The sequence below is a fragment of the Centruroides vittatus genome, unplaced genomic scaffold, assembly GCF_030686945.1.
Source record: "Centruroides vittatus isolate TY-2023 unplaced genomic scaffold, ASM3068694v2 contig_400, whole genome shotgun sequence".
NCBI lineage: Eukaryota > Metazoa > Arthropoda > Arachnida > Scorpiones > Buthidae > Centruroides > Centruroides vittatus.
In genome coordinates, this window is record NW_027122215.1 from 3,529,839 (window position 1) to 3,556,948 (window position 27,110).

Genomic DNA, 27,110 nt, shown 5'->3' on the forward strand with positions numbered 1-27,110 from the left:
TTGAAGAAAACCATTCATATTAATGGAGATTAAATGGATAAAGAGAGAAATTGAATTTAAATGCTTAAAAATATTAATAAATAAGAAAAATTGTTAGGCCTTTATCAGTGTTTTGATTTAGTTCAATTTACATTTTGATTAGAGAACAATTTTACAAATCGATCGATCAATATTAAAGTATTTGACTAGATTTGGGAGTAAATACGATTTATCTGACGTCACATTTATATTACACGTATCGAAACTTGAACTACGAGTTTCGATATGTTTAATGTTAAAAAAATAATAATAACTTATCCTCAATAAAATCTTTTTAAAAAATGATAAATTTACACGAAATTCCAAGCAGTAAAATTGAAAATTCTCCAGCAACGTAGCGTATCAGTAGACAAAATCGCAGCTCAATTTCCTTACATATATGATACAAACTATCGTGTTTATCATATTTACTTTGATTTCCTTCCGTGATATGTAAAATTTAAGTGGATCACATATTGGTAAGACATCTCAACCGCCGAACAAACCCTGTGCAATTAATAAAATAAAGAAGAAAAATATAAGGAAACAAAGTTTAAAATGAACATTACCTCGCAAACACCCCATACTTTTTATTACTTCCCACTTAAATGCTCATTGGATAAAGAATAATTTCTACAAAATAATAAAAACACAAGACAGATTCTTAATATAAAAGCGAAATATCGATTTTAAGATAATTTAATAAGTTTTCGCTATATTTAATAAACGTTCAGTTCAGTGTCAAAATTGTAGTAAACTTAATCGAAAAAGGAAATGATAAATTAGAGTGATTTTTTTTCTTCTTCTTCCTCTTCTTCTTCTTTATTTTTAAAGTCTTAGGCTCTTTGCCAATAAATATTAAAGATAGTTAAGTGAGAGCTTAGTAAACAAGCCAAGCGGGGTGTTCATCAAGCGGATCTATATCAAAGACAACACCGTATGTCATTAAGAAAGGATTGTTTAATTAACGTAAGATAAGTAAAAGGTCCTTCAAGATGCGACTATAAAACAATTTTAATTAAATAAATACTATTTGAATTTTGACGTTATCCCTACGCAATTAATGTTTTGACGTAATTGTGTTACATGTGCGCTCTAACGGTTACAGATGGTATGAATATTATTATCTCGTTAATTATTACTCTGTCTATAACAGGATTTGTAATTGAAGTGAATGTTACTAATCGCTAATTTTTTTTTCTTACTCTTCTTCATTAATATCCCTCTCTAAATTGTTGATCTATAATGAGTAAATAGTGTCCTTTATCTGATTAATGTGTACCAACGTGAGTGAAATCCCTCTATTGTTTCCTACTGAAGCAATTCCAGTGGTTGCTCCCGTAAGGACAATAGTTTAATGAATTAAATGCACCATACCGAGAGAATAAACGTTTTCTTTAAGAAATTAGGCAATTTTCTCTAATTTTGATTTATTAATTGCACTCTAAACTATTGAGTAAATTTTACTTTGATGTTTATCTTATCTATAAAATGTTCGTTTTGTTGCTGTGTTTAATATTATTAAAAGTACTCTTAATTTCCTTCTAATTTTAACTCGAATTTAATTATTAATTAATAATGAAAGAAAATTTTTATTTTTCCTAATAATTGCATATATAAGATTAAATGTAATATTTTAAATCTGTATAAAAATAAATGTATATTTCTTTTTATTATTGGCATTTACCCAATTGTTCCTGTTGCTCCGTTGTGTTCCATGCGAATTGTTAATCTTGTCCTTATCTTTCAGTTATTTATATAAGAGGCAACGTTTACGATACAACGATGTAACAATACAATACGGGAAAAGAAAACAGGAACAGACAGAAACACAATGTTTTCAAGCATGTTATGACTATCAGTAGGTGAACATTGTCAACTGCCATTTGCCACTTCTGTCGGTGGCTGTCATACACATTTGACACAACACCTCTTTGGGAATTTTTGTCCGACTTAACTTGTCAATAACCAAAGCGAAACCTTCTGAGCGATAAATGGGGGGAGGGAAAGAAAACTCAACCCAATAACTCATCGACGTATTATCTGACCATCTTGTCACAGCACGATTGCATTTTACCCCAGGGAATAATTCGTTACTAAAGTAGTATCGAGTCTGATCTTGACGTTTTAACTCTTGCACAAGTATTAAGCAAAGAGAAGAAATTGTGACTAATAAAAAAGGTCTACGAATCAAACGCCGTCTCGTGGGAACATTACATACAAGTCAATCCAAAACTCATTTTCCATGGGAGAACATGTTGATGATAGTCAAGTCTCTATTCCTCCCCAAAGTGACATTTATTTTACATCGCTTAATTAAGGTGAGGAGGCTTGTGATGTTACTTCTGACTGATAACTGCTTCAGGTATTGTACAGTACACTAAACGAAATTTACTCCTTTTTTTTAGGGGAAAAAATTTAATGTGAAAAGATTTTATTCTGCAACGTATCCTTTCGTTTATTATTACGCATCAAAGAATAAATTACAATTTTATTTTTATCCAAAAACTAAAAAAAAAGAACGGATGGATTAATTAAGACACTCAATCTCAACAGAATCTTTATCGAAATACCTCTTTTAAATCACATATAAAATAAAGTTAAAATAATCTTTTCCTTAAACTTATCCATAAGATAATGCGATTTTTTCCCTTATCATCAGAGAAACGATTTATATATTCGAAACTACAAGAAGTAGAAATGGACCAAGAAAAAAAAAAAAAATTGGAGAAGTGAAGAGAGTAGATAATGCTTAAATCCTGAATGTGTAGCAAACATCTCTTATTCATGCGAAGGATATTTTCTGGTAATAAGACGAATTGGAATATTTTTGTTGAAACGTTTATATCTTCCGAATTGTGTCTAGGTAATAATCTCGAGTTTTACTTTAGAGATCCCCTTTTTTATGCATTTTTTCTTGTAAGAAATACTTTCTAACCCCTTGTTCAAATATAAAACTTTCGCTTTTACTTAACTCACTTTAAAAAAATATTCAAAAAGTAATTTATAATATAAATAATTCGAAACTAAGTAGAAAAGTCATCATGTGATGAAATTTTCCACTTATATTAACGATTAGAAGAAAAAGGGAATATGTCAAAAAGTCGTTTTTACAAAAAAATTCGAGATTAATTATATTTAGAAGTTAATTAAAATTAAAATTTGATCCATTTTTGTCAAAATTACAAGAGAATTTTAATTATTATTACCTTTTTTTTTGTTAACTTTTAAGCAGCTTTTAGGTAATTTAATCGGGTTAAATATGTATTTATCTTCTAATTATATTAGATAAATGTGATAATTAATGAAAGAATTTAATTATTTTTTTCGTTTTGACATGGTATAATTTATTTTTTTTGCTGGAAAGTTAGGTGAAAGTTGTATCTTTTCCATTAAAAGAAACAAGTTTAAAAGATAAAAAAATATCGGTGATAAGTGAAACAAACGGGAAAGAGGCAGGGTCTAATGTAATAGAGAACAAGTTGCATTTGACCTTGGATATATCTTTACATTCGAATCTTTAAAAGTGCTAGAGTAAGAAAATAAATAAAAAAAAAGAGAGTAAAATATAAAAAATGGCAAAGAACTTATCAAACTTTGAAGATTTATCGAAAAATTTTCCTTGGTTTAAAAACACGATTTTACTGAAGTGTAGGTCTTTTCTAAATTTAAAACTAAGATTTAAGAACATCCTCTGAGAACAGATTTCTCTAAGAGGTTTAGTTGGTAAAATAGTAGGCTATTTTCTCTTCTCTTGTGGAAGAGATTTTTATATTATCTCCTAGAGGCATATAGTAGCCTTTTGGATATCTAAAAATATTTTCGCTCGGATAAAATCTTTATTTTTTCAAATATTCTACAGGTCTCACGCGTTTTAAACTAATTTTATATAAAATAGGTTATACACAGACGAATTATTACAAGCATTTTTTATATTCACTTAACGTTCTACTTCTTTGTATATATAGTACACTTAACTAAACTTGGATTTATGGAAAAATTTACTTCTTATAGAATTTTAATTAATCTTTTTTTTAAAAATTTTATACGTAATTTTTTTTATTTATGATCTTAACGCTTAGAGAAAAAAATTATATTTTAAAATTTTAAAATTATGACAAGTTTTCAATCTCATCTTAGATAGAAAAGGAAGAGATTGAAAGCTTGTCAGAATTCTAAATGTTCCTAATAACTAATCGTCGATGCATTTCATCCAACCTTAAGATAGAAAACTGGAGAAGTTGAAAGTGTTTTACACAGAAAAAATATTAAATTCTTCGCAGGAAACTTATGTTACGTTGTAATTTCTGTAGTTTTGTATAATAGCTCTTTAGTATTTTTAATATGGAACCGAAAAAAATACGTTTAATAATTGTTTAACGATTTATAAAACCGAGAGGAAAATACATTTATGCAAAATCGATATAAATCGTTTCGCTTATGCCACTTTCCATTAGATACTTACTATAAATATTTATTTATTTATATATATTCTAAGAGCATCATCTTCCCGATGAGTCGATTGTGAACTCATCGATAGGTATTCGTTGAAGCTTTTCATTAAGCTGATAATTGTTCATTGCCCAAATACCAGCTAAATAAGAGTATTACGAACTATTTAATACTGTAGAAAAGATTAACATCATAAACTGTGTTTATCAGAAAGATAGTAACCACCGTTAATGGGAGGTATCGTTGACAGTACATCATAATATTACCATTTTTAAATAATAAATAAATCATATTAAACAAATATAAATGCATTTAATATCTTAAATTCATATTTTCGAACGTATAAACAAAAAAAAATAAGTGATAAATGGATAAACGTGACAGAAAAGTGAAGGCGAGGATTTCCTCTTGTCTCTCGTGTGAGCTGTTGTCTGCTGCACCTTTTAACTTCTATTGCCAGGATTGGAAATAGGGGGTTCAACTGATATGTCACATCAGGCAATAGGAGGACGAAGTTTGACAAATAGGAAAGAGTGATAGATTTGCTATTTCATGTCATTTGTCGGGACTGACAGTCATCAATTTACGTGGATGCTAAATTTCCTTCCTGGTAACTATTTATTATGAGAAACTAGAAACACGTCAAGCGATGTAGCACGGAATATATCCCAAAAAATAGATTAATTTACTACAGAAATAACGTAGTATCGACTTTTATTTGATTTTACCTGAGTTTAAATAAAGTATGCTTCCTTTCTCTATTTTTTTTTTACCTGAGAGAATCGATTTTATAAATGTATTTTTATCCGAAATTTATATAATATATAGAAATAGATGTTATATTTTATAAGAACGAGGTATAAAAATCTAATTTTACATTTAATATTTGAAAAATAAAAAGCATATAATATAAATTTATAATGAATAAAATTTAAACTTAATTACTGAACAATTCAACAAAAACATAGATATTTACATCACAAAACTTTTTAATTTTCGAGAGAAATACACTGTAGTTTAAAGAAAAAATAATAATTGTTTTCTCTTACAAAATATTTGTAATTTAGTACTTTCACTTAAGGAAAAGGAAGAATGATTAGTAATATAATTAGTAAAATATAATTTGTTTGAACAAAATCAACTTTTTAACAGATAATCATCTCTCCAGCATCACTCCTGTTCGCTATATCTTAACATTGGAGAGGAAACACATTCCAGATGAGGTTTTGCAATTGTTTATGTAACTGAATTTTAATTTTAATTCCAGATTAGAACAGATATTATTTTCAAAACTGTGATAAAATTGCACTCGTGGCAATCAGATAAAAGCTATTTTTTTTATACAAGGCTAAGGCTGTATTAATATTAATAAATCTATCCTGTAAGTTTGAGTATTAAAAAATAATACATAAAATGTGTGCAATATCTGTATGTAACTTCATCACAAATTTAGGCAATTTATTATTAATAATTGTTAATAATATTCTCCGAAAGTGGCGTAAATCTATAAGAAATTCTATATTATATTCATCAAAACTTGCAAAAGAATGTACGTACCCCTTTACCTTCGTTGTCTTAGAAATCATGCGGACGGACAAACTGACAGACGAAACGAATTCGAAAATTATTTTTTAGTCGTTAAAAGTGTAGATGTAGGAAAGGAAAATATTTATTACAGAAAATTAGAAGTAAAAAAAAATTAAAATTCTTTGTGAAATTGTTGTTTATCGACTTTTATATCACTAAGGATTATTAGCGTATTTAGGGCATTATTACATTAAAAATTTATAAGGGATGTTATTGTAAATTGATGTTATTCACCTCTCATCTGTTTAAGTTAATAGAATGTAAATTTTGTTTTACAATATATATCAGAGCGGGATTGAAGAAAGTCGTTACAAAATTGGATTCCATAAATGAGCTAGGAATCATGTTTCTTTGACGTCGTTTCACAGATTGTCCACAATGAGAGGATTACAGGAATCATTTGTCACTCCAGATTTTCTCCTCTAAATAATGTTTGCCTCTTACGCTACATTAATGTTTTTAAAACGTTGTAAGTAAAAATCAACATGGAGTCTTTATGCACGTTTATACGAATGTATTAATGTTCAACTTGCTGTTCTAATATACTTAATCGTATTACTTACGGTTTCGTAAAAGTGATTTATTATGTAGTGTTAAAATATGCGAAATTACTTAAATATAATGCATCGATCATGCTATAACACCGCCCAAATTAAATTCTGCAATTGGGCATAAAGATGGCGATTTTTTTTCCTTTTTAAATTCGCTTTCATTTACTTCGAATGCTTTAAATTTTTAAATTAAGAATGTAGCTTTAGCCTTTTTTATAGGCCTGATAAGTGTATTTTTTTATTAATACCAGAACCATACTTTCCACTTTTAATTACAGTAATCACTATTATCCACTCTCCTATGTAACTTTTGAATGTCTAATTCATAAATTTTCGTTATCGTAGTCACTTAATTTCGAAATTATTAGCAAATTATATAATTGGAAGATAATTTTAAATGTTAAATTTAGTTTATTTTGCCGTCGATAGCTATTTTATTCACTTGTAAAGATGCGAAATTTAATATTATCTTCCCTTACGTGTATGCATAACTCGTGTTTACAAAAGACAAAAGCATTAAAAAATAAACAGAATACGTTATATTTACACGATATTAAACATTCATTATCTCTTAGTAACGTATGCTATATATTAATCATCATTAATTAAGACAGAAGGTTGCCTTTTCTAAAATCAGTTGATTAATTTTACTTTAAAATCCGGATAAAATTAATGAATAAATTCATTTAGAAGTAACAACATAATTTTTTTTTCTGCTAGGAAATTCGTTTTAAATTCAAAAAACTTTCTTTCTAAAGTAATTATTTTAATCAAACTCATATTATTTGCAGCAGGAAAAGTCGTTATAATGTTTTGGCCGTAAACAGGATGCATTATTACATTCCCCGGATTCATCTATGGATGTTTGTTGATGCGCTAAGTGCACTGGGCGTAGCGAACAATTCTCCTTCATCTTACTTATTCAATGTTACTCAACATGATCATATTGACCACAAGTTAACCAGAATAATGTTTAGCAACCTCCCCCTCTATACCATAATTGGCGAATTATCTCTAATCGATGATCGGAAAATTGATGATGATCAACTCGCTAATTGTTAACAATTACTAACAATTTATATGTATACATATATATATTTTTTAATAATTCGAATCTTTCTCGACTACAATTTATAGTTTTGCCATATAAATTTAATGAAATATTAATGTTAAAGAAGATATTAATGATTCTGATTTACAAATTAGAAACACCTGCTGTTTTGAGTTTGAATATTTGATTAATGTTTCTAGTTTGGTCTTAATTTTTATTTTCGATATTTTAATTAGAATGTTTATTTGATGTTTTTAATGGTGAAAGGTGTGATTAAATGAGAGTAAATCTAATAAATGAAAGGAAAGGAGGATGCTGAATGGGGAAGCTTCAGATGAAGTGAAAGACCAAATCTTCAGAGTGAAGGGATTGAGAAGAATTACTGTTAATCTCTTACTCCTCCTCAAACTTTCATATACGTTAATCCATTCTTCAATTTCCTATAGTTTTTAACTTTGTTTACGCCTCTTAGCATCTATTTTTATATTTAATTTGTGTATTTTCACGCTTAATATAATTTATAAATTATTATTATTACTATTTTTAAACCATATTCTATTATGTACACAAAATAATTTCACAAATATCCCGTTCAAAAATACTTAAACATAGTAAATTATGTAAAATATAAACAAGAAATAATAGAATATTAATATTATATTCTTATTTTTTTTTGCAGTTTCAATTGTGTTTAACTATTGTTAAACATTGTTTATTTTGAACAAATTTTTGTGTATAGAATAAATACAATGTTAACTTTCTAAATGAATATTTTACAATTTAAATTAAATATCATGATAAATTAAAACAGAATAAAAAGTTTATAAAATAAAATAATACGTTGTTATTGTACTGTACTGTACACGTGGGAGAACAAGCAACAAGCCAAACGCACTTTGACCTTAAAGGTCCATTTTTGCACCCAGGAGAAATTACTTCAGAGGCCTAATTTGTTTAAAAAGACAGCAGATCTCTGGAGAAAGGCTGAAGAAGCCTTTGTGACGTCATTCAGCCTTCCTCCAGAGGAGATTAAGCAAAAGTCTGTACACTCACAAACGAGATGCAGTCTCTTCGGCAAAGTAATACCTTTATTTTACAAAATTTGTATAATAATAATAACCAAAAAATAAAAGAATAATTATTTGTAGAAAGAGAAATTCATTAATTTAAGAATATGAATGAAATAAATTAATTTTAAACTATGAATGAAACCACTTGGCTCAATGAATGACATTATAAAGAGAATAGACATATACTTACAATTAAAAAGAAATATATAAATGAGAAGAAAATATTTTAAATGAAAGATAAAAAAAACAATTTAATAAAAAAAGGAAGACATTAATATTTAAATGACATGAATATTTTTTTCCTTAAACAAAAAAAAATGAAATAAAAATAATGAGATTCATGATAAAATGAATGGAGTATATGGATGAAAATAATTACTACAAAAGTTACAATAAGTCATTTAGATTGATTGAACTATACAGATGTATAAATTGGAAAAAATTCGAATAATTTATTACCATTTAAATAGAAATTCTTTATAAAATTGTACTTTTAAAATTGAATAAAAGGCGATTTAATTTATAAACAATCTTTATATTTTCCATTAGATAAACTCACATGTTGATATAAGCCATTAATCATTAGAAGATTAGAAGCCAAGCTCAATCTCGGTTTTTCATTCCTGTTGGTGACAGTAAAACAAGATACTAGTCAACTAACTACATCAATAAGCTGTATCGGTTGTGCATGCAGACATAACAGAGATGGATCTGTCAATCACGCTGTATGCACTAGACAGAAGTCAAATGTAAAGAATGGAAGATTTATGGTACTTTATTGATGTTTTTTTATATCAATAAATTAATATTTCGATACTTAAACTGTAAAAATTGAGTTGATATATTTTTAAGTACACACACATATATATATATATTCATATAAGAATTTCGGTTATTTTACTGATTGTAGTTGTTTTGGGAGTAATATATTTTAGTTTCTTTAATCCCTGATGCAGTTTGCAATTCCCACACTTCATTACTTTAAGTAAGCAATAGATTTAAGTAAAGGTTGTTTTTAGCAAATTACATTTTGTGAAGTTGACTGAATGTTTAATTTATAGCTAAAGAATTCGTATATACTCATATATACATTACGTAGAGAAGTTTATTTATTATATTATAACAGTTAAGTAATATATTATTTTTTCTTAAATCCATAAAGTATAAGTTAATCTGCAAATAAAATCTACACACTCCCAGACTGATTAAAAAAAATAAATAAAATTTTTTATAAGTGGAAAGTCATCTTATAATTTTTTCATAAAGATTTTTACGAGATTTTAATTTGATATTTTAATATTTTATAAGAAAGTTTTCCAAATTTTCTCTCTCCAATAAGTTTATCTTGCTCCAAAAATTGCAAAAAAAAAAAATGAACAAAAATATTTTATACGTGATGAAATATGTTGATAAGTTACATGACTTTTTTGAAAATAAATAAAATTAAAAATCTTGAAACTAAGTAAATTTTTTTAAAATATAAAATGTAAAGTTTCTATATATAAAATATTTCAAATGTAGTAATTGTTTGTAAAATAAGATAGGAAAACTTTTGAGTGTATGTGCTTGTGCTTGTGCTTGTGTGTGTGTGTGTGTGTGTGTGTGTGTGTGTATTACATTATTATAAACAAAACAAATTTTTATATAGGAAAAAATAAATAACTTTTCTTTCAAAACAACGTTATAAAACCTTATAACAATGAGAAATATAAGATAAAAAATAGAGAAAAATATATACTTTTATATAAAGTAAGGCTTTATTTTTATGTAAGCAAAAACTTTAGAATATAATTGGAAATCTGATTCCATAGAAATATGTTGGAATGAGGGTTGCATTTGATTCTAAAATTATTTTAAAAAAATAAATAAAAATACAAAATTATCTTTAAAATTAATATATTTTCCTTTGTTTTTTTATATTAGTAAAATAGTTTTTTTTATCTTATTAAATTTTTTCATTATTTATTTATTTTTATTTTAATATAAATAAACTATTAAAAAATTGATGAAAATAATTGTTTTATGATAATTTATTAATTTGAAACATAGAAAATCATTGTATATATAGTAATTCAATCAGGTTACACAAGTTTCATTGCATTTTCACAGTCAGTTTGTGTGTTTATCTAGCTATTGTGGCTGAAACAGTTGATTGTTTACAGTGTTCTCTTAACTTAGCAACATGCTGGACGTTTTATCAATTTTCTCTAAATCCCAATTTATCTGTACGTCACGTGAATGTAGATCCTAAACTTGAGATTAACTTTTAATCTCTCTTAGTTGATATAAAGAATATAAGAATTAAAGAAACTATAATCATGTATCATTTAGTCTCCTATAAAATTTACATCTCAGGCAATTAATCCTTATATTTAAAAAAAAAGAATTAAAGATTTAGCAATGTTAAGAATTAAATGTAAACATAAAATATTTAAAAATGTAACGAAAATATAAATAAAATAATAAATAATTTATGATAAATATAATCCATATATTTTTAAAAAATATATAACAATATTAATTCTATGAATTATAAATTATTAAATAAATGAATAATATAAATAATTTTTTGTTAAAATACTAATTTCTAATGCTAAATACGGCTTATTTATTACAAATTTATTGCTTTATATACAAAAAAAAATTCTTTTATTTGTTTATTTGCGTTAAAAATTGAAATAATATAGTTAAATAGTTGATTATTTGTAAAAAATTTAGAAGAAATTATTTTAAAAATAACAAATTTTTATATATTTTTTTTTTCTTATAAAAATAAAATTTCTTTATTTTTAAAATTTAAGATGTTTTTCTCTCTTCTCAAAATATATTTTTTAAATATTTATTTATCCAATTTTCTAATATATATATACATTGTTTAGCTTACGAATAAAATAATTCATGCATTTATTACATGTTTTTCTGTAAATTTACAAGAATAATTTTGAAATATTGTAAGATTATATTATTTAATAAATGCTTTTTATATAAAAATAATAAAAAAAATCCATTTAAAAAATCGAATTGGATAATTAATTAATTAATTAATCTTATTTGTTTCTCTTTATGACACAAATTAATTAATATTTAATCCCTTTTAGATATAATTTTTATTTATTTTTACATGTTTTTAATGAAATATTTTAATGTAGAAAATTCTTTTTACTTAATCTTCGAAAATTACGAAAATTTCTGATAAAGTTTCCTACGTTGATAATGCATAAGATTTGATTAAACATACGGAACTTTCATCTCATTATCATTTAATATTCTCGCTTATTAAACTTTTAAAAATGTATTTAATATATTTTTTTAACTTATAAACTCGATAATTATCTATAAATTTATATTATAAACATATAAATTTATTATTTATCTCACTTTTTTTTATTACGATGCCAGTTAATTATCATTAACGTTGAAAATTTCGATATTCTAAGAAAATATACGATAAAAATCTTAAAATATTTTATTATCTTGATTATAAATCATTTAAATAAAACTGAAAATTTATCTATCGAAGGTCTTTATCTAAATATATATTAAAGATATTTTTAAAAGGGGGATTTATTTCCCTTAAAAATGTATCTAAATTTAATATTTTAAAGGTAAATTAAATTATCTTTCGAGCCTATTTAAGAAAATTAAAAACTTTGCATGAAGAATTTTACAGAGAAGATTTTCTTTTTTTTTAATTTTCTTAAGATAATTTATTTTTTAAAGAAATGTTAATCTTATAAAGATACTGGTAAACTTGTTTATGTGATACTTTATTTAATTATTGCCAATTTATTTTAGTTAAAAAAACGAATTTTATTTTTAAAATTTAATCATTTTAGTGTTTTCTTTCATATAATTTGATTTATATATTTTTATTTGTTTAAATTTCTATATATTTTGTACATATTCTAAAATCTTATATCATAAAATTATGCAAATTGTTGACAATAAATTGCCCATTTAATTACAGAAAATTATCGAATTATTTAATTATTTTGAAAGATAATTGAAATTATATTTTTAATAAAAACTAATTTTAATTAATTTAAAAAAATATTTTAAAATTATTCCAGAAAAGAATTTTCTTTTTGCTGTTGTTTTTTAATTATTAATTTCCAGAATATTTATTTATTTAAGTGGAATATAAAAATTATTAAATTAAATTTTTAAATGTTTTTTTTAAAGTGTATCCATTTAATTATCTGAGATATAAATTATGTAATTTTACATGGAAACAAATAATTGGCTATTAGAATGTTTACCATAATTTATGTATTAAGAGTCAATCTAATAAACTCAAAATAATTATTAAATTTTACACAATCTTCATTATCTACCTTAATGGAAATCATATATCATACTTTAAAATAATTATCATTTTATGCATTATCTACTGATATGGAATTGAACTAATCTCAGCAAATTTAAGATATTAATTACACTTTTAGATGTATTAACTTAAATATATTGCATTATCTTCATTATCAATCTTGATATATAAAATCTTTAACTGAAAATAATAATATAACTTATATATTTTTATGTATTTATACACAATCTTTATTCGTTTTTTCGTTTTTAATGCGATGATAAACTCTATAAAATTTACATTATCTGTCAAACTGTTGCTAGATAATTAACTATAATATAATATTTTAAGTATTTTTACTTAAAAATTGTTTAAATTTAACAGTTTTTTTAAATGTTAAATTGATAAATTATAGCGTTAAAATAATCCAAAAGATGATAATTATATCGGAACCTCATCTATAATATTTTCCCGTTATTTATTATTGATAAAAAATAAAATTAACAATAAAATTTACAAATTTATTAAGAATAATAATTGATCTATCCAAAACAATAATTTTTATATCGCAGATAATTTATGGGCATTTTAATCAAGTTTCACATAAACTAACCAATTTAGTATTATCTTTATCGTTGTTTCGGTGATAAATCAGATATTTAACGATAAAATAACATCAGGAGTTACGAATTATCTAAAGAATATCGAATTATCTATTTGTAGGTAACTTTACAGAAATTCCAATTCTCTTAACATCCTCTCAGCATCCTCATCTTCTGCATCCCTTTTGTTTACAAGCAATTTCTTAATTAGTCGTGTTTCTAAATTATCTGTAGCTTATTTTATCTATTTTTTTAAAAGATAATTTACAGTATTATAAATAAAATTAATTAGTTATTACGCTAGATTAAATGCGTATAATATGATATTATAATTTAAAAATGATTTAGAAACGATAATTTATCGTCCTTTGTATAATTTCAAGCTATATTCATTAAATTTCGAGTAAACTCCACGTTTTTTAAAAGCATTATTTTCTTTATCTGCCTTAGCACGATTCAAACAATTAACTATAAGATATTTAATTAAAACTACTTTCGACTTATAAAAAAAAAGAATTATTTGAGAAAGAAGTGAAATAAGAAGGAGGGTGAAAAAAAGAAGAAGAAATAAGAAGATAATGCAGAAAAATCCAAAAACCAAAACTGGATGTAAAGAACAGGTTAACAAATGGACGGTCAACCTGACATAGTCAAGTTAAAAAAACGAGTGCAAGAGGTAAAAAAAAGAGCTTTTTCTCTTATTTCGTTTGCTGCACAATGAGCTTCAAGCTGTTGCAGTAGAATCGAGTGAAAAACTTTTGGAACGCACTTCCTAGAAGAGAGAAGAGATACATTGACATCGTTTGCGGAATAAAATGTGCAGACTTCAGACATGGAAACCAAATCCATAAATTGAACAAACCCTCTACCATTTATTGTTCTTATCACATCTGTTACATCCTGACAACATTGCCGTCATGCAGCTATTACTATTCTTGATCATCTATGAGAGATAAAAAGATAACTTATTAATTCCTACCTTGATGTCTTCCCCTTTCCAAAAAAGAAAAGAAGTAAAAATAATGTATGATGGATAAATGGAAGAAAATGATTTCTCTGCTTCCCGTATAAGTGAATGATGACATATATTTTTTTTCTTTTATTTTATATATATTTTTTTTATTTATTTATTAATTCAGTTTTCTATTAAAAGAAATGATGCAGAAAGGTGAAACGTTTTTAAGAGAAGTGATTGCTTTGCCTTAACTGTTTATCGGTGGAAGAAATTATTTGTGGCTTGATATCTGTTGTTGTAGCATCTGGATAGTGATGGGAGGTCTCAGAGATGATAGCACACATTTCTTTGCTGCCATAGCAGCATTGATATAAACTATAGAAGCATATTAACCACCCCCATAATATTTTTCAAGCTGTAGAAGTAATCTAACTTTAGTAAATTCACCTTGAATGTTTATTTATATAGAATATGATACTAATTATAATGACATTCCTCTACTAAATAAATAGCTTGAAAGTTTGTTTAGTCGCTATCATTTAATTTAATGAATAGCTACAATCGTATTATTTATGTTACTATAGCAGCATTTAGATAACAACTCGGAATTTCATAAATACCGACGTTTTACCGTAACAGGAAGTCTTGCAGAGTTATTTTATGTATGGATTTTATGTTAAATTGTTAATATAATAGCATTCGTGTTAGCTAAAAGTTCAGGAAGCTAGATTTAATGACTCTTAAATTGTCTGTTAACGTAGAGTTTCTGTCAGATTGATAGTCCCTGCAGTTTTCTGCTTTTATTACTGTAGAAGCATCTAAATTAGATCACAGATATAAATATTTTCTATGATAAAACTGGGCCATTCGATTAAACTTTAGTTATTTATGATTTGATCGGAACATTTTATCTAAGTAATATCAAGCAATGAAAGCTGGAATCGAGAGGTTTATTATTAATTTATTAAGGAAAAAAATTATTGAACTTATTGAAAAACACTCGTATTTCCTCGGGTATCATTTTTTATTCATGTAATAGTGTTATTATTATAGTGGTTTTGCATATAATATGAGTTATCACGGAGTTAGAGATGACACGCTATGGATATTTTATAGATGTTTTTGATGCAACCGAAAAAAATAGCAACAAAAATAGGAAAAATTTATCAAAATTCTATTTGACTGGAGTGTAAATACTGAAAGATTCAAGTTAGAGACAAAATGCTCCAATGGACAACACTAAAAACCGATTTCAGGAGAAGCAAGGAAGTAAAGGTTTATTCTCATGAGGGGTGTATAATAGAATTTCAAGAGTAGAAAGAATTGAAGTTGGCTAGAACTAAAACGATCCTTCTTTACTATCAAATGACAACAAGCAACCAATTTTTAACCGAAAAAAAGGTCAGTTTTCATATGAAAAAAATACGCGACATAAGAGGGAAAAACATGTAATATAAACACACATATATATATTACATATGTATAAATAAAATTTTCACGCATTACTGTCAGACAGCATTATCCGAATGGCTAGAGTAGTATCGTTTTGCCAACGTCATTTGAAAATTTAAAGTGTGAAAGGTGCCTAGTCGTGTCATTCAAGACCATACAACTTTAACACACCATCAAATTCGCCTTGTCATGATGCCAAAGTAACTTGCTACTACTTGTCTAGCAGGAGGAGGTCTGCTGCACTTCTTTTACTTTATTTGGACAACGAAAGACCATTTTACATTGCAAGCTTGACTATTTGGTGAATCGATATCATAATAAAGCTCTTAATGCCCGTTTTTTTGCTCCATTTTATCATTATAGAAGCGCGGTTTGCTACTATAGGAACAAACTCGACTAATGCTGTGTGAATTTTAACACATTTGCATAAACCTGTTGTTGTTATTTTTACACTAACGATAATAGCATCCAGCTTTTTTAATATTGAAAATATTATTTTAATATAAGGTTAGACTTTAACAATGAAATTGTTGCGGTAACGCTCATGCGTACGAGTTAAGGATTTTAAATTATAATTCCACTTCTAAAAGAACATACAATCTAATGAATGCATTTAATACTATTACAGTAACATTAAAATTTTAAATTTAATTAATGCACAGAATTTTAAGCAATTCATTCAGCATTTTATTATTGTAGTATAAACTCACTAAAATTTCTATTATAAAATGATAAAGCTAAGTAAGAGATATTACTAAATTAATAATAATTTCGACTAATTTATTAAGAAATTACGCTGAAACAAGTATTTACTACTGTAATATCATAGTAAAAATTTCCTACTACTCACGTTGAGTAGAGTAAATGTAAATCGATTCTCAATGTTGCTGTGGTAGTAAGAAAGGGTAAAGTTATTGTTCCTGAGGCAGCATTATTGTTTAAAATTAATTCAGAATCTTCCTTCTTTCGTTTAAAAGGAACAAGAGGTTAATTAAGTCTTGTTACAATTTAAAACGTGGCATGGTACAGGGCAATTTCTAGCATAATATTAGAAGACTAAAAGTAGGTTTTTCTTTCTTTAAAACCATTTAAAACTCGGTTTTTAAGGGTATTATTTAAGTGAAATTTATTCTAATCTAGTAATATATATGTAGCTCGTATCGAGTTTTTCCGTAGTAGAAAGAATATTGTTGCTGTAATAGCATTGCTATTCGAAATTAATTCAGAATCTTTATCTGTAGACTAAAGGAAATAGATTAATTATAACAAGATGCTAATTAAGTTACTACTACAATTTTAAACACAGAATGGCATCGTGTAAAGTTGAGGACCATTAAAAGGGCGAATGTGAAGTTTTAGTTTAAAATCGTTTAAAATTCGGGCTTAAAAGTAAGAAAAAGGAATTACCCAAGTAAATTTAGTAGTTTAACGTAGAGGTAACTAGACATTGTCCTGAATTGTATTAGTGAACGAAAGTCATTAAAGAGAACAACTATGTTCCGGGACGGACCATCTCCACTGGCAAAAGAGAAAATACTACCTTTCCCCCTATCTAGATTCACCAAATTAAACTGAAGGTAGTTTGAAAGTTGATGGTAGAACTGTGTTTTCCATTAAATCTTAAGGAGAGTGCAGCCTATCATACTCGAAATTCGAGGAAAGACTATCGCTGACATTAATCTCCGGATATGGCAAAAGATAGACAAGTTCGGAAGATGGTGAAGAAAGAAAACCTCCTTTAATTGGTCCTTCTGCATCATTCTACTGCCGCTATCGAGTTTGATTCTTCTGCATTCCAATTTGGTGATGTGGAAGGCCCTTCAATGTTGAATAAACTAATTTCGAGTGTGCACGGATGTGTAATTGGTCGAGGAGGATCGTAAATGTTGAAGAATAAAAGAGAAATATGGGAAAAAATAAATGAAGGGATGAGATAAAATTATAGATGATATAGAGCTAATTGTGGGTAAAAGAGCTATGTAAAACTAAATCAAGAGAGTGGAAAAACTAATTAACGTTTCTCTATGATAAAACTGTAAATTTGTACATGGCCATCTTGTGATGATAAAAGAAGTAATGAACAGTAGTTGGAGTAGATTTCACGCTAAAAAATTAATTTAAAACTATAAAAAAAAGATTCGTGTGGCCAATAAACTACTAATTTTTAAAGTGCGAAAGAGGCCTGCATTTTCTTCACCCGAAATATCATTACTTTATTGATTACGGACAGTCAATCAAAGAGGCACAAGAGGACAAGGTTGGAAACGTTCCAAAAAATGCACACCTTTAACCATCTTCTCGACCATCCCTGCTCGCGGGGGTTGTTAACTTGTCAACACCTTCTAGATATACAACCAATCTTATTTACAACCTTCCTTATTTTTTCTTTTAATCTTATAGGTAGCGGGAGTAAAGAGTACGAATCTTCTAAGAACTCCATCCCAATAATTGTTACTCACCTTCAGTGGCCTGCATAGCTGTGAACGTAATTAGCGGTAAGATCCACGTGCATGCGAACACCTCCTGTATCATGTCCTGTGTTGAGTGAGTCAAGTCCTGCACTGACGAGTGGTACACACTGAACGATAGCGGCTAGGACACTCCCCTTATATGGTAAAGCACAGTCGTGTAGAAGTATTGGAGCTTGCGCAAAGCATGCTGGCTTATGTAACTGTTAACTATATCTTGTCAATGAATAGCTTAGTAACTTGATAGAACTAAAGGATAAAGATTCTGCGGGTTAACTATCGATTGAAGGCTAGGAAAACAGAGCGTGCTTTCCATCCCGGATGAGTGGAGCGTTATCAAAGAAATTATTAGTAATTTATAATATAAAAAAAGGAAATTTTTAGGGAGCGTATGGGCGAAAATTTGAAGAGGAAAGTATTCCACAAGAAGCTGAGCTGTCGAATTCCTGAAAAAAACTATTCGATAGCTTCCTCTTGATGGGTGGCAGTGAAATAGCAGAGTGTGAAAGTGTGAAATTTTCATCGCTCGACCTAATGTATAGAACAACGTAGCGTGATCGCATGCTATTCTCTCACAGCATCATTGTAGTGAAGAGGTCCAGTCATCTTTCATAGCCGACTTCTATTTACAGGTTGGTCACTTTTTAGGATACCACTTTCTGTAGTGGGTGGAGGTAAATTACTTCCGCGATGGCTTCTTTGATTATGGATATATGGTTTATTTATTTACTTATTTTTTCTCCTGATGGCTTCTTTTAAAATGGATGAGGAGCAGAAGAGTTTCTAAATGGAAGAGAAGGATATTTTTAAAAAAACGAATAAAAAAATTATCGAGCTTTAAGAAAATATGATGATGCGGATTTCCGTACTGAATGAGTCGAATTTATTAAAGATAAAAGATGGAGAGCTAAAGAAGGGATTAAGTTAAAATAAGAGAAATCATAAAGAGTTACGAGCATCGAAAAATATTAAAAAACGGATAAAAATTGATACGTAATAAATATATAAGTTTTGGGATGTAAAAATCTTTATTGGTAAAGTATTATTAAAATAAATAAATATGTAATCCCACATAGATGAAGAAACGAAAATAAAAAAATAATATATAAATCATTTTTAAAATAATAGAAATATATAAGACGTAGAATATAGAAAAATTCAGGAAATAAAATGCGAAAATCTTTACAGAAATAGGGACGAAATATAAGAAAAAGAGAAAATCACAAGAGAAGAAAAACGTGAAGAAAGCACAATAAAAAGGAAGAAAATTTCATTATGGAAAGAATAAGAAAAACCCCACCTTACATAAAATGAAATTGTTTAACTTGTGGCAGACAGCAAGCAAAAGAAGAAAATAAGAATTCCTCAATAAGTAGCGAACACTCCAAAAACAAATTGCTTCGAAGGAGCAAAATCTACAATTTTCTAAGAACAAACTTCATAATTATTTCGGAAATAGCATTACCAGAACCGAACTACTTTATTCATTTTATTTAAATTTACCTCAATCCACTGTCGTTTTGCGGAATTACAAAGTCGTAAAGGCGAAAAACTTCTTGATAGTTTGGAAACTTTCTCTTCTTTTTTTTTGTTATTTTTGTTAAGAATCTATAGCTATTTTACATTTTATCTGATTATCTAGAAGCCAGATTATCGATAGATACGCTATAAAAATCGATTGATAAGTTGCACAAAAATATCCATCAAAGTATGAATGTAAAAGCTGCAAAAACACGGATAAGATATATTCTTTCTTATTTTTAAAAGAAAATGAGTATAATGTATGGGAGAAAGAAAATAGAATCTGTGCAGCAAAGTGTTAGCTTTAGAAAAGTTTCTCATTGTATCCGAAAGGAAAACGAATGCCTCTCTTGGGATTGATGTCTCTCTGGTCTAATATTTGTGAGCAGCATCTTCGACGTAGTCGACTAAACTTCTCTTTTCGTGTATATCAAGCAGGAATTATTTCTATTTGTTGTCATGATTTGCGATCTTCCTTGCTTGATTAACTACTTTCGTCCCTTCGGGGGATAATCGTCCTGAATTTGCCGACACGTTTTAACACTTTAACAATTTCTGCCAATCAAGATAATTAAAATATGTAAAGTAATTCATACAGGTCAAATTCGGGCTGTCTGCAACTTTATCATTTCTCGATTGCCTACACTTAGTTGAACAGGATAATAGAGTAAGCGGTTTCTAACTTAATTTATTCAATTTAACGTGCTGATTTGATTTACATTATTTGAAATACTAATTCTAAAATGATTTTCGGGGTTATATTTTACAACTATTTAGTTTAGAAATGAAGATTAAAATGTGTACTTTTCTACGTAAATGCGATTAAAATTAAATTTTATCTATCTCTTATTATTTTATCTATGCTGCACTTTCCAACCTTATCATCACCATCCACGTGCTCCTAATGTACATTATCGTCTTCGCATCCCTTCTCCTATGCTATCATCTGGTAAATGTTCTAACGCGGATAATATATCTGATGCTAGTATAGAATATGCTTGCTTTTATCGTGCCTCATATCATGAATTTATCTTGGTTTTATCTAATTTTTTTCGCCCGTCTTACGAATTATATTTTTGTTTATTGGAAGGTAATTTAAGGTAAACATTGTAATTGATATTCATAGTAAAATATTTTTGTCGAATACAATTTTATTACTAGACTCAACAGCTGGATAACATCGGGATAAATGTAAATATTTAGAGGGACAAATATCATTAAAGCATTCCTTTACTGAATACCAAATGAAAATCGATACGTATCCACTAGATCCCCCCTTCACTTTTATAATTTTCCCCATCTGACACCGTACTTTTATTAAGAGTAGAAAAAATGGAAAAATCATTAAAAAAGAAGCTGGGATAATGGATTTTTTCGTCCTTTTTTTTATATTTTTAAAAGTTAGTGATCCAGCTTAGACCGCTTTAAATTGTAAAGCCCTCGCACCGACTTAGTGTAAGAGGTCTGAAAAATAGCGTCTGTCCTCTTACTTTATTCTTTAAAGCAGTTTGTCATCATTATCCTGATTATCTTTGTTTAAAGGGTGGGATCTGCGGGAGATTGGCTAATTATTTGCCTTTGGGAGGGTTTCCTGTTAGCTTTCTGAACAAATTCAAGAGGTTGCCACCAATTTCGGCCAGCAAGAAATTATTTCTGTTAATTACAATCGTGTTTAATATGTAAATAACATGTTATTTTAATAAAATATAAATATAAATTTGATAAAATTCAAAGCTTTATACAAACTGGAAATAAAAAAATATACATTGCAATTAAAATTATATACATTCACGTCTTTTGCTTTAATAAGAAAATAATTACTGATTTTTTTTATTAACTTTTAAATGATTTTTTATTGTTAGAATTATTAAATTTAGCTTAGTTATCTTTAATATTAAATGTTATATCGTAAATTCTTCAACAGATTTACGTATTTTACTGTTCAATTGTAACTCTCTGTAGTCAGGTTGGTGGAAAACGAACATCTTTTCTCCCATATCCAGAATCTAGAAATTACATAAATTCATTTTAACCGCTTTGTAAAACCTGTTAGTAATTTTAATAATTCCTTACTACAGATTGCTTGCATCTTTGTTCATTCAGAAGATTCAGAAGACTTCTCTAACTCCATTTCATACATACGCTGATTTTATCTATGTAATGGGCTTTATAAAATCATCTTTGCAAACAATATTTAAACTTATTTAATCCACGTTAGTTTAAACTTTGACCAAATTAATTAATTCCAGAATATTTACTAAAATCGAAACAAAACCACTCCCAAATTAAATTAACCACATTCGCTGAGCAGTTTCAAAGTTAATTTTATCTGAAACAATAAGTTGCAACCATATATAATTCTAGCTCCGCCCAAACTACTTATTAATTAAATGTTACGGTAAATTCTTAAATAGCTCCGCTCAAAATTGAGTTCCGGATAATAATAAAAAAATAAAGAATTAAGCAATGAAATTCAGTTGATTCGAAGAGAAAATAAAATTGTAGTTTAAGTAAATTTCTTCGTTCATTTAAAATATTTATTATAAAATATCCGTTCTAAATTTAATTTTAATTATTTAAAAAAAACAAAAATAAATACTTTTATTGAAAATAATAAAAGAATAATTTTATTCAAAAGTCGAAATTAATTTTTTAATTCTAGAGATATAAAAGCAACGTAATTTAACTAAAAACTTACAATTTCTAAATATACCTTATTATAAAGAAGAATTATTTAAATTTTAAATTTAAAACTTTAATGTTTAGTTAAAGCGACTGTAAATTTTGTTGTTAACTAGTGTTTTACAAAGATGACGATGGAATTAAAGCTAGTTTGACTCTGTTTCTACTGACATTAAAACGGAACGTTGCATTCTACCACTTGGTATAAACATCCATCAATTTTCCTTGCTATTTTCTCATTTTAGAACTCTGTGAATAAGTTATAAGCATTAATACCAGAGATTAAAATTGTACCTGTAATAACATCCAGGATGAATCCATTAAAGTTGCCGAGTGAAGAGAAAGTAAAAATTATACTTTTACATATATATATATATAAATTTGAATATAATTTACTAGAAGAGATTTTTTAATGATACTTTTAGAAATATTTTCTTAGAAGATGTTACCAAAACATGTCTGACCCATTTGCCTCATTTACTCAGACCTCCTAACGAGTGCTTGTCTAATCAATCAATCTGGAGAATCCCAAAGGATTGAAGAATCTTTCAGTTGAGAACTATCAATAATGATTATGCTTAATAGTAAAAATATTTCAAATCTTAACTTACCCACCTGTATTTTATAAAGAAAATAAAATAAATAATCGACAATTGTGGGTTAAAATTGAAATATTTAAGCTATACATTTTAGGGGGAAAAAAAGAAAAACGATTTTTCTCCACTTTCTCGCGCCTAAATGTCTGTTTTCCCTTAGTGATTTTGAGTCATGCAGGAAAGATGCATTGCCGGGTGCTGATCTCTTTTTCCTCGTTTCCAATCGTGACAATGAGTGACAAAAACGGCTTAACGGAGGACATTTGACTACATTAAGGATTCGCGTGTCTTAGAAAAGTGCCAGCTGCTGTTAGTCGCTCTACTAGAAGGGTGACCTAAAGGGGAAAGAAATATTCACAGGGGGGATGGTGGTTATCAGCAAGAACTTATCGTTTCCTACTATCCTCCGGGATAACCATTTTGAAGATTATTGTATCTATGTTGTAGTTAATGGAAAGAGTAAGCTTTGTTGCAGTTCTTAAATCGTTCATTTTATAAAGCTTCCTTTTTTGGCATATTAAGTAAGATCAACAATATGTTGCTTTTAGCTTTCATTTAGAATTTAATGCTATCATTTTAAATGTTATCTTTTAAAAATTAATCTCTTTAGCATAAAACCAAATAACGTTAATCTCCTTTTCTGCTTTTGTTCTGTAAAGGCAAAAATAAAAATATTTTCGAAAATTTTTAAATTAAACTCAAAAATAATATTTTATAAGATTAAGTTTTAAGTTTTTAATTATAGTTTTTAAAATATTTAGCTAAAAATTTAATAAAATGTGATAAAAATATGTTGATATATTGTAAACATACCAAAAATTGTTTACAACGTTGAAAAATACATTTAAGTGCGGTCAGAATTTATCGAATTTTCAATTATGAAGAACACAGTAAATAGATTCAGAATATATTTTTATATAAAGTTAGAAAAATCTGTTGAAATTCTTACTAATATTTTTATAGAAAAACTTTAAGATTAAAAATCATGAAAAAATCAGCAATTACCTTAAAAATGATAGCCCATCGTATAATTTATTAATTAAATTATCATGAAATGCCATTTTTAAAACATAAAAAAGTCAAGCTTCCTACTTCTAAGTGAAGTTTTTCATTAACTCAACTAAAAAATGTACTAATTTTGTATTTTATTTATCTGAAAGACCGATATAAAAACATATTTCTTTCATGATCACCCGTCTTTAGGAAAAAACTAAATGAATATTCTATTTTACTGGTGGAGAAAAAATGAAGCTAAGAATTCTCATTAAAAAATTCTAAACAAATTTAAGGGATAATTATTCGAGATATGTTCAAATAACATTGATATATGATAGATCAGAAGAAGAGATATGCAACCTTTCACGGTACCTTTGCGTGATGAAAGCAATGAGAAGAAAGACTTTGGAAGTTTTAATTACATCTGGGTTATTGGGAGTTATTCATGAAGATAAATTATTAATTTACAAGCCAGGATGACAAGTAGAAACAAGAAGAGTATATTCCTTATCTATTGTCTGTAGCATTCATTCGTCTTTTATATAAACGATCTGTCTGGGCCTCTTTAGCTTCATTCTTGTAATCATATGAGAAAAACAACCCTTTTTCCACTTTCGGCAGTAAAGATAAGTATTGGAAATCCTTAGGATAATTGTAATGATCATTTTACTTGGTGATGTCTTTTAAATTGTTTCCTTAATTCGTTACAAAACTTTTAATGATCTACTTAAAAAAGTTTAATTAAAATTAACCTAAATTGTAATTATTATGTGACGTTATGTAATGCGTTGAGCCTTAGAAAAGTGATCTTTACAATAATAATAGCTTGTTGATTAATAAAGAGTTTAATTTTTTCTGTTAATTTAAGAATTTCTCAAGGGATTTATTGAGACGTTTCCAATTTAAAATATATACATTTCTTCTAATTAATATACAACGTTATAAAAATATTCTTCGCTAATTTTTAAATATTTTTCATGATTTGTGAGTCTTTTTTCCGTTCTTTTGTAATTTTTAGTCTTCTAGAAATTTAAATATTTACAGTTTTAAATACCTTTCTAACTCTTATTATCTATTCATTATAATTTTAAAAGGATTTTCCTTCATTACTTTAAATAGAAATGCAAAAGCATTCTAACATATTTTTCTTTAATACTTAAATGTTCTATCCCTTCTTCTCCTTTTTAATAGAAAATTTTTCTTTAAAATTTCTTAAATTATTTAAAAGGTTTTATCTTTCTAAACTTAAGAATTTTTCAGATACATTATTATCTTTTTCTTTTATCTGAATTGTAATTATTGATAAATTAATTACTTTAAAATTATTTTGTTTATCATTTTTAATTATAAGAATTTTAACTATGTAAATAATTAAAATAAACATTCACTTTACTCAAATATCTGAAGGATCATTTGAATAAACATTATTATTATAACATGTTTAAATAAAATATATTATTGCTTGAGTACATTATATGAAAAACATAAAAGATATTATTAAAATTATATTTATATATCTCTAGATTAAATATATATATATATATTTATTTAAATTTTAATTACTGATGGGTTATCTAGAGAGATTTTCTTAAAGGTTTCCTGTAGACTTTTCTAAAAATTAAAATTAAAATATACAAAACTAATTTACTTTGAATATTCTAAGACCTTTTAAACGAGATATCTTACAGATTTACACAAAAATTATTAGATAATTTAGAATGTTTCCTTTAATTAAAACGAATCTCTGATACGTTTACTATATTTTCTAAATTAAATTTACAAGTTTTAAATTGAGGGGAAAAAAGATTAAGAATTAAATTGATTTTTAGAAAATCTTTTACATATTTTTTGAGAGGAAGAAGTTTCCTTAACAAATTTTAAAGAGATTTTTAGAAGATCTCAATAGAAATTACATAATTTATCTTTGCAAAACCAATTTAATTCTGAAATTATAAAGGATTTTTCTCACTTTTTTTCCCTTGGAGTATTAATGAATAAAGTTATAATTTAAGCGGGTATGAATACATTTGATCCAAAAATTAATCATAAACAAAAGTTTTATATTCATGAATTTTCATTATTTTAATTTAATTAAGGTTTTTTATGTTTATAACAAACTCTTAGCGATCGAATTAACTACATCATTATTTGCATATTCGCATTCGCCTTGGTAGAAAATATGTAAATTTTTGGAATAAATTTAAAATCAAATAACTAAAGTAAAATATTCTCACCTGGATAAATATCGTAATGTTTAATTTAAAATAATTTGTTATCGCAACAGCTTTGTTAATGAAAATAGCTATATTATTAATATTTTTATTATTTACATATTTTTCCTTTATTAATTTAAATTATTTAGGTAAAATAGTGTTAAAATATGTAAATTTTGTGTAATTTTAAGAAAATTGTTTAAATTTATTTTTATTTTATGAGAAGTTTAATAAAATTAATAATAATGTGCTTTTTTTAAAAAAAATATCGTTTCCCTGTAAAAGGCTCTTCTCTGTAAATCAATACAAACAAACCAATAATGATATGCATTAGAAGTGGTAAAAATCCTTTAGAAAATTTATACTTTTAGAAATTTCAACTTAAAATGAAATTTTTCAGCTTTTAGGAAAAAAAATTTATTTTATAGTTGTAAAATTATATATTAAAATACATATGCTCTCTACATTTCAATAGCTTTAAGAGATAACATGAATGAAACCCTTTAATTAATTTCGTTTAATGACATTTATGAGAATTAAACTTATAATTTTGAATAAATATACATTTTTTTTCAAGGAATTAAAGAAAT

At 26.6% G+C, this 27,110-nt stretch overlaps 1 protein-coding gene across 1 annotated transcript in view; it reads right to left on the reverse strand.

Moving 5' to 3' along the window:
• Window positions 1–18,610, reverse strand: part of LOC136976507 (neurotrimin-like) — a 123,771-nt gene extending 105,161 nt beyond the window's left edge. Inside the window, exon 1 of the mRNA XM_067271806.1 lies at window positions 18,504–18,610. Within this exon, the coding sequence (XP_067127907.1) occupies window positions 18,504–18,576 (73 nt within the window). The 5' untranslated portion in view covers window positions 18,577–18,610. The remainder of the gene's footprint in view (window positions 1–18,503) is intronic.
• Between the last annotated feature and the right edge of the window lie 8,500 nt (window positions 18,611–27,110).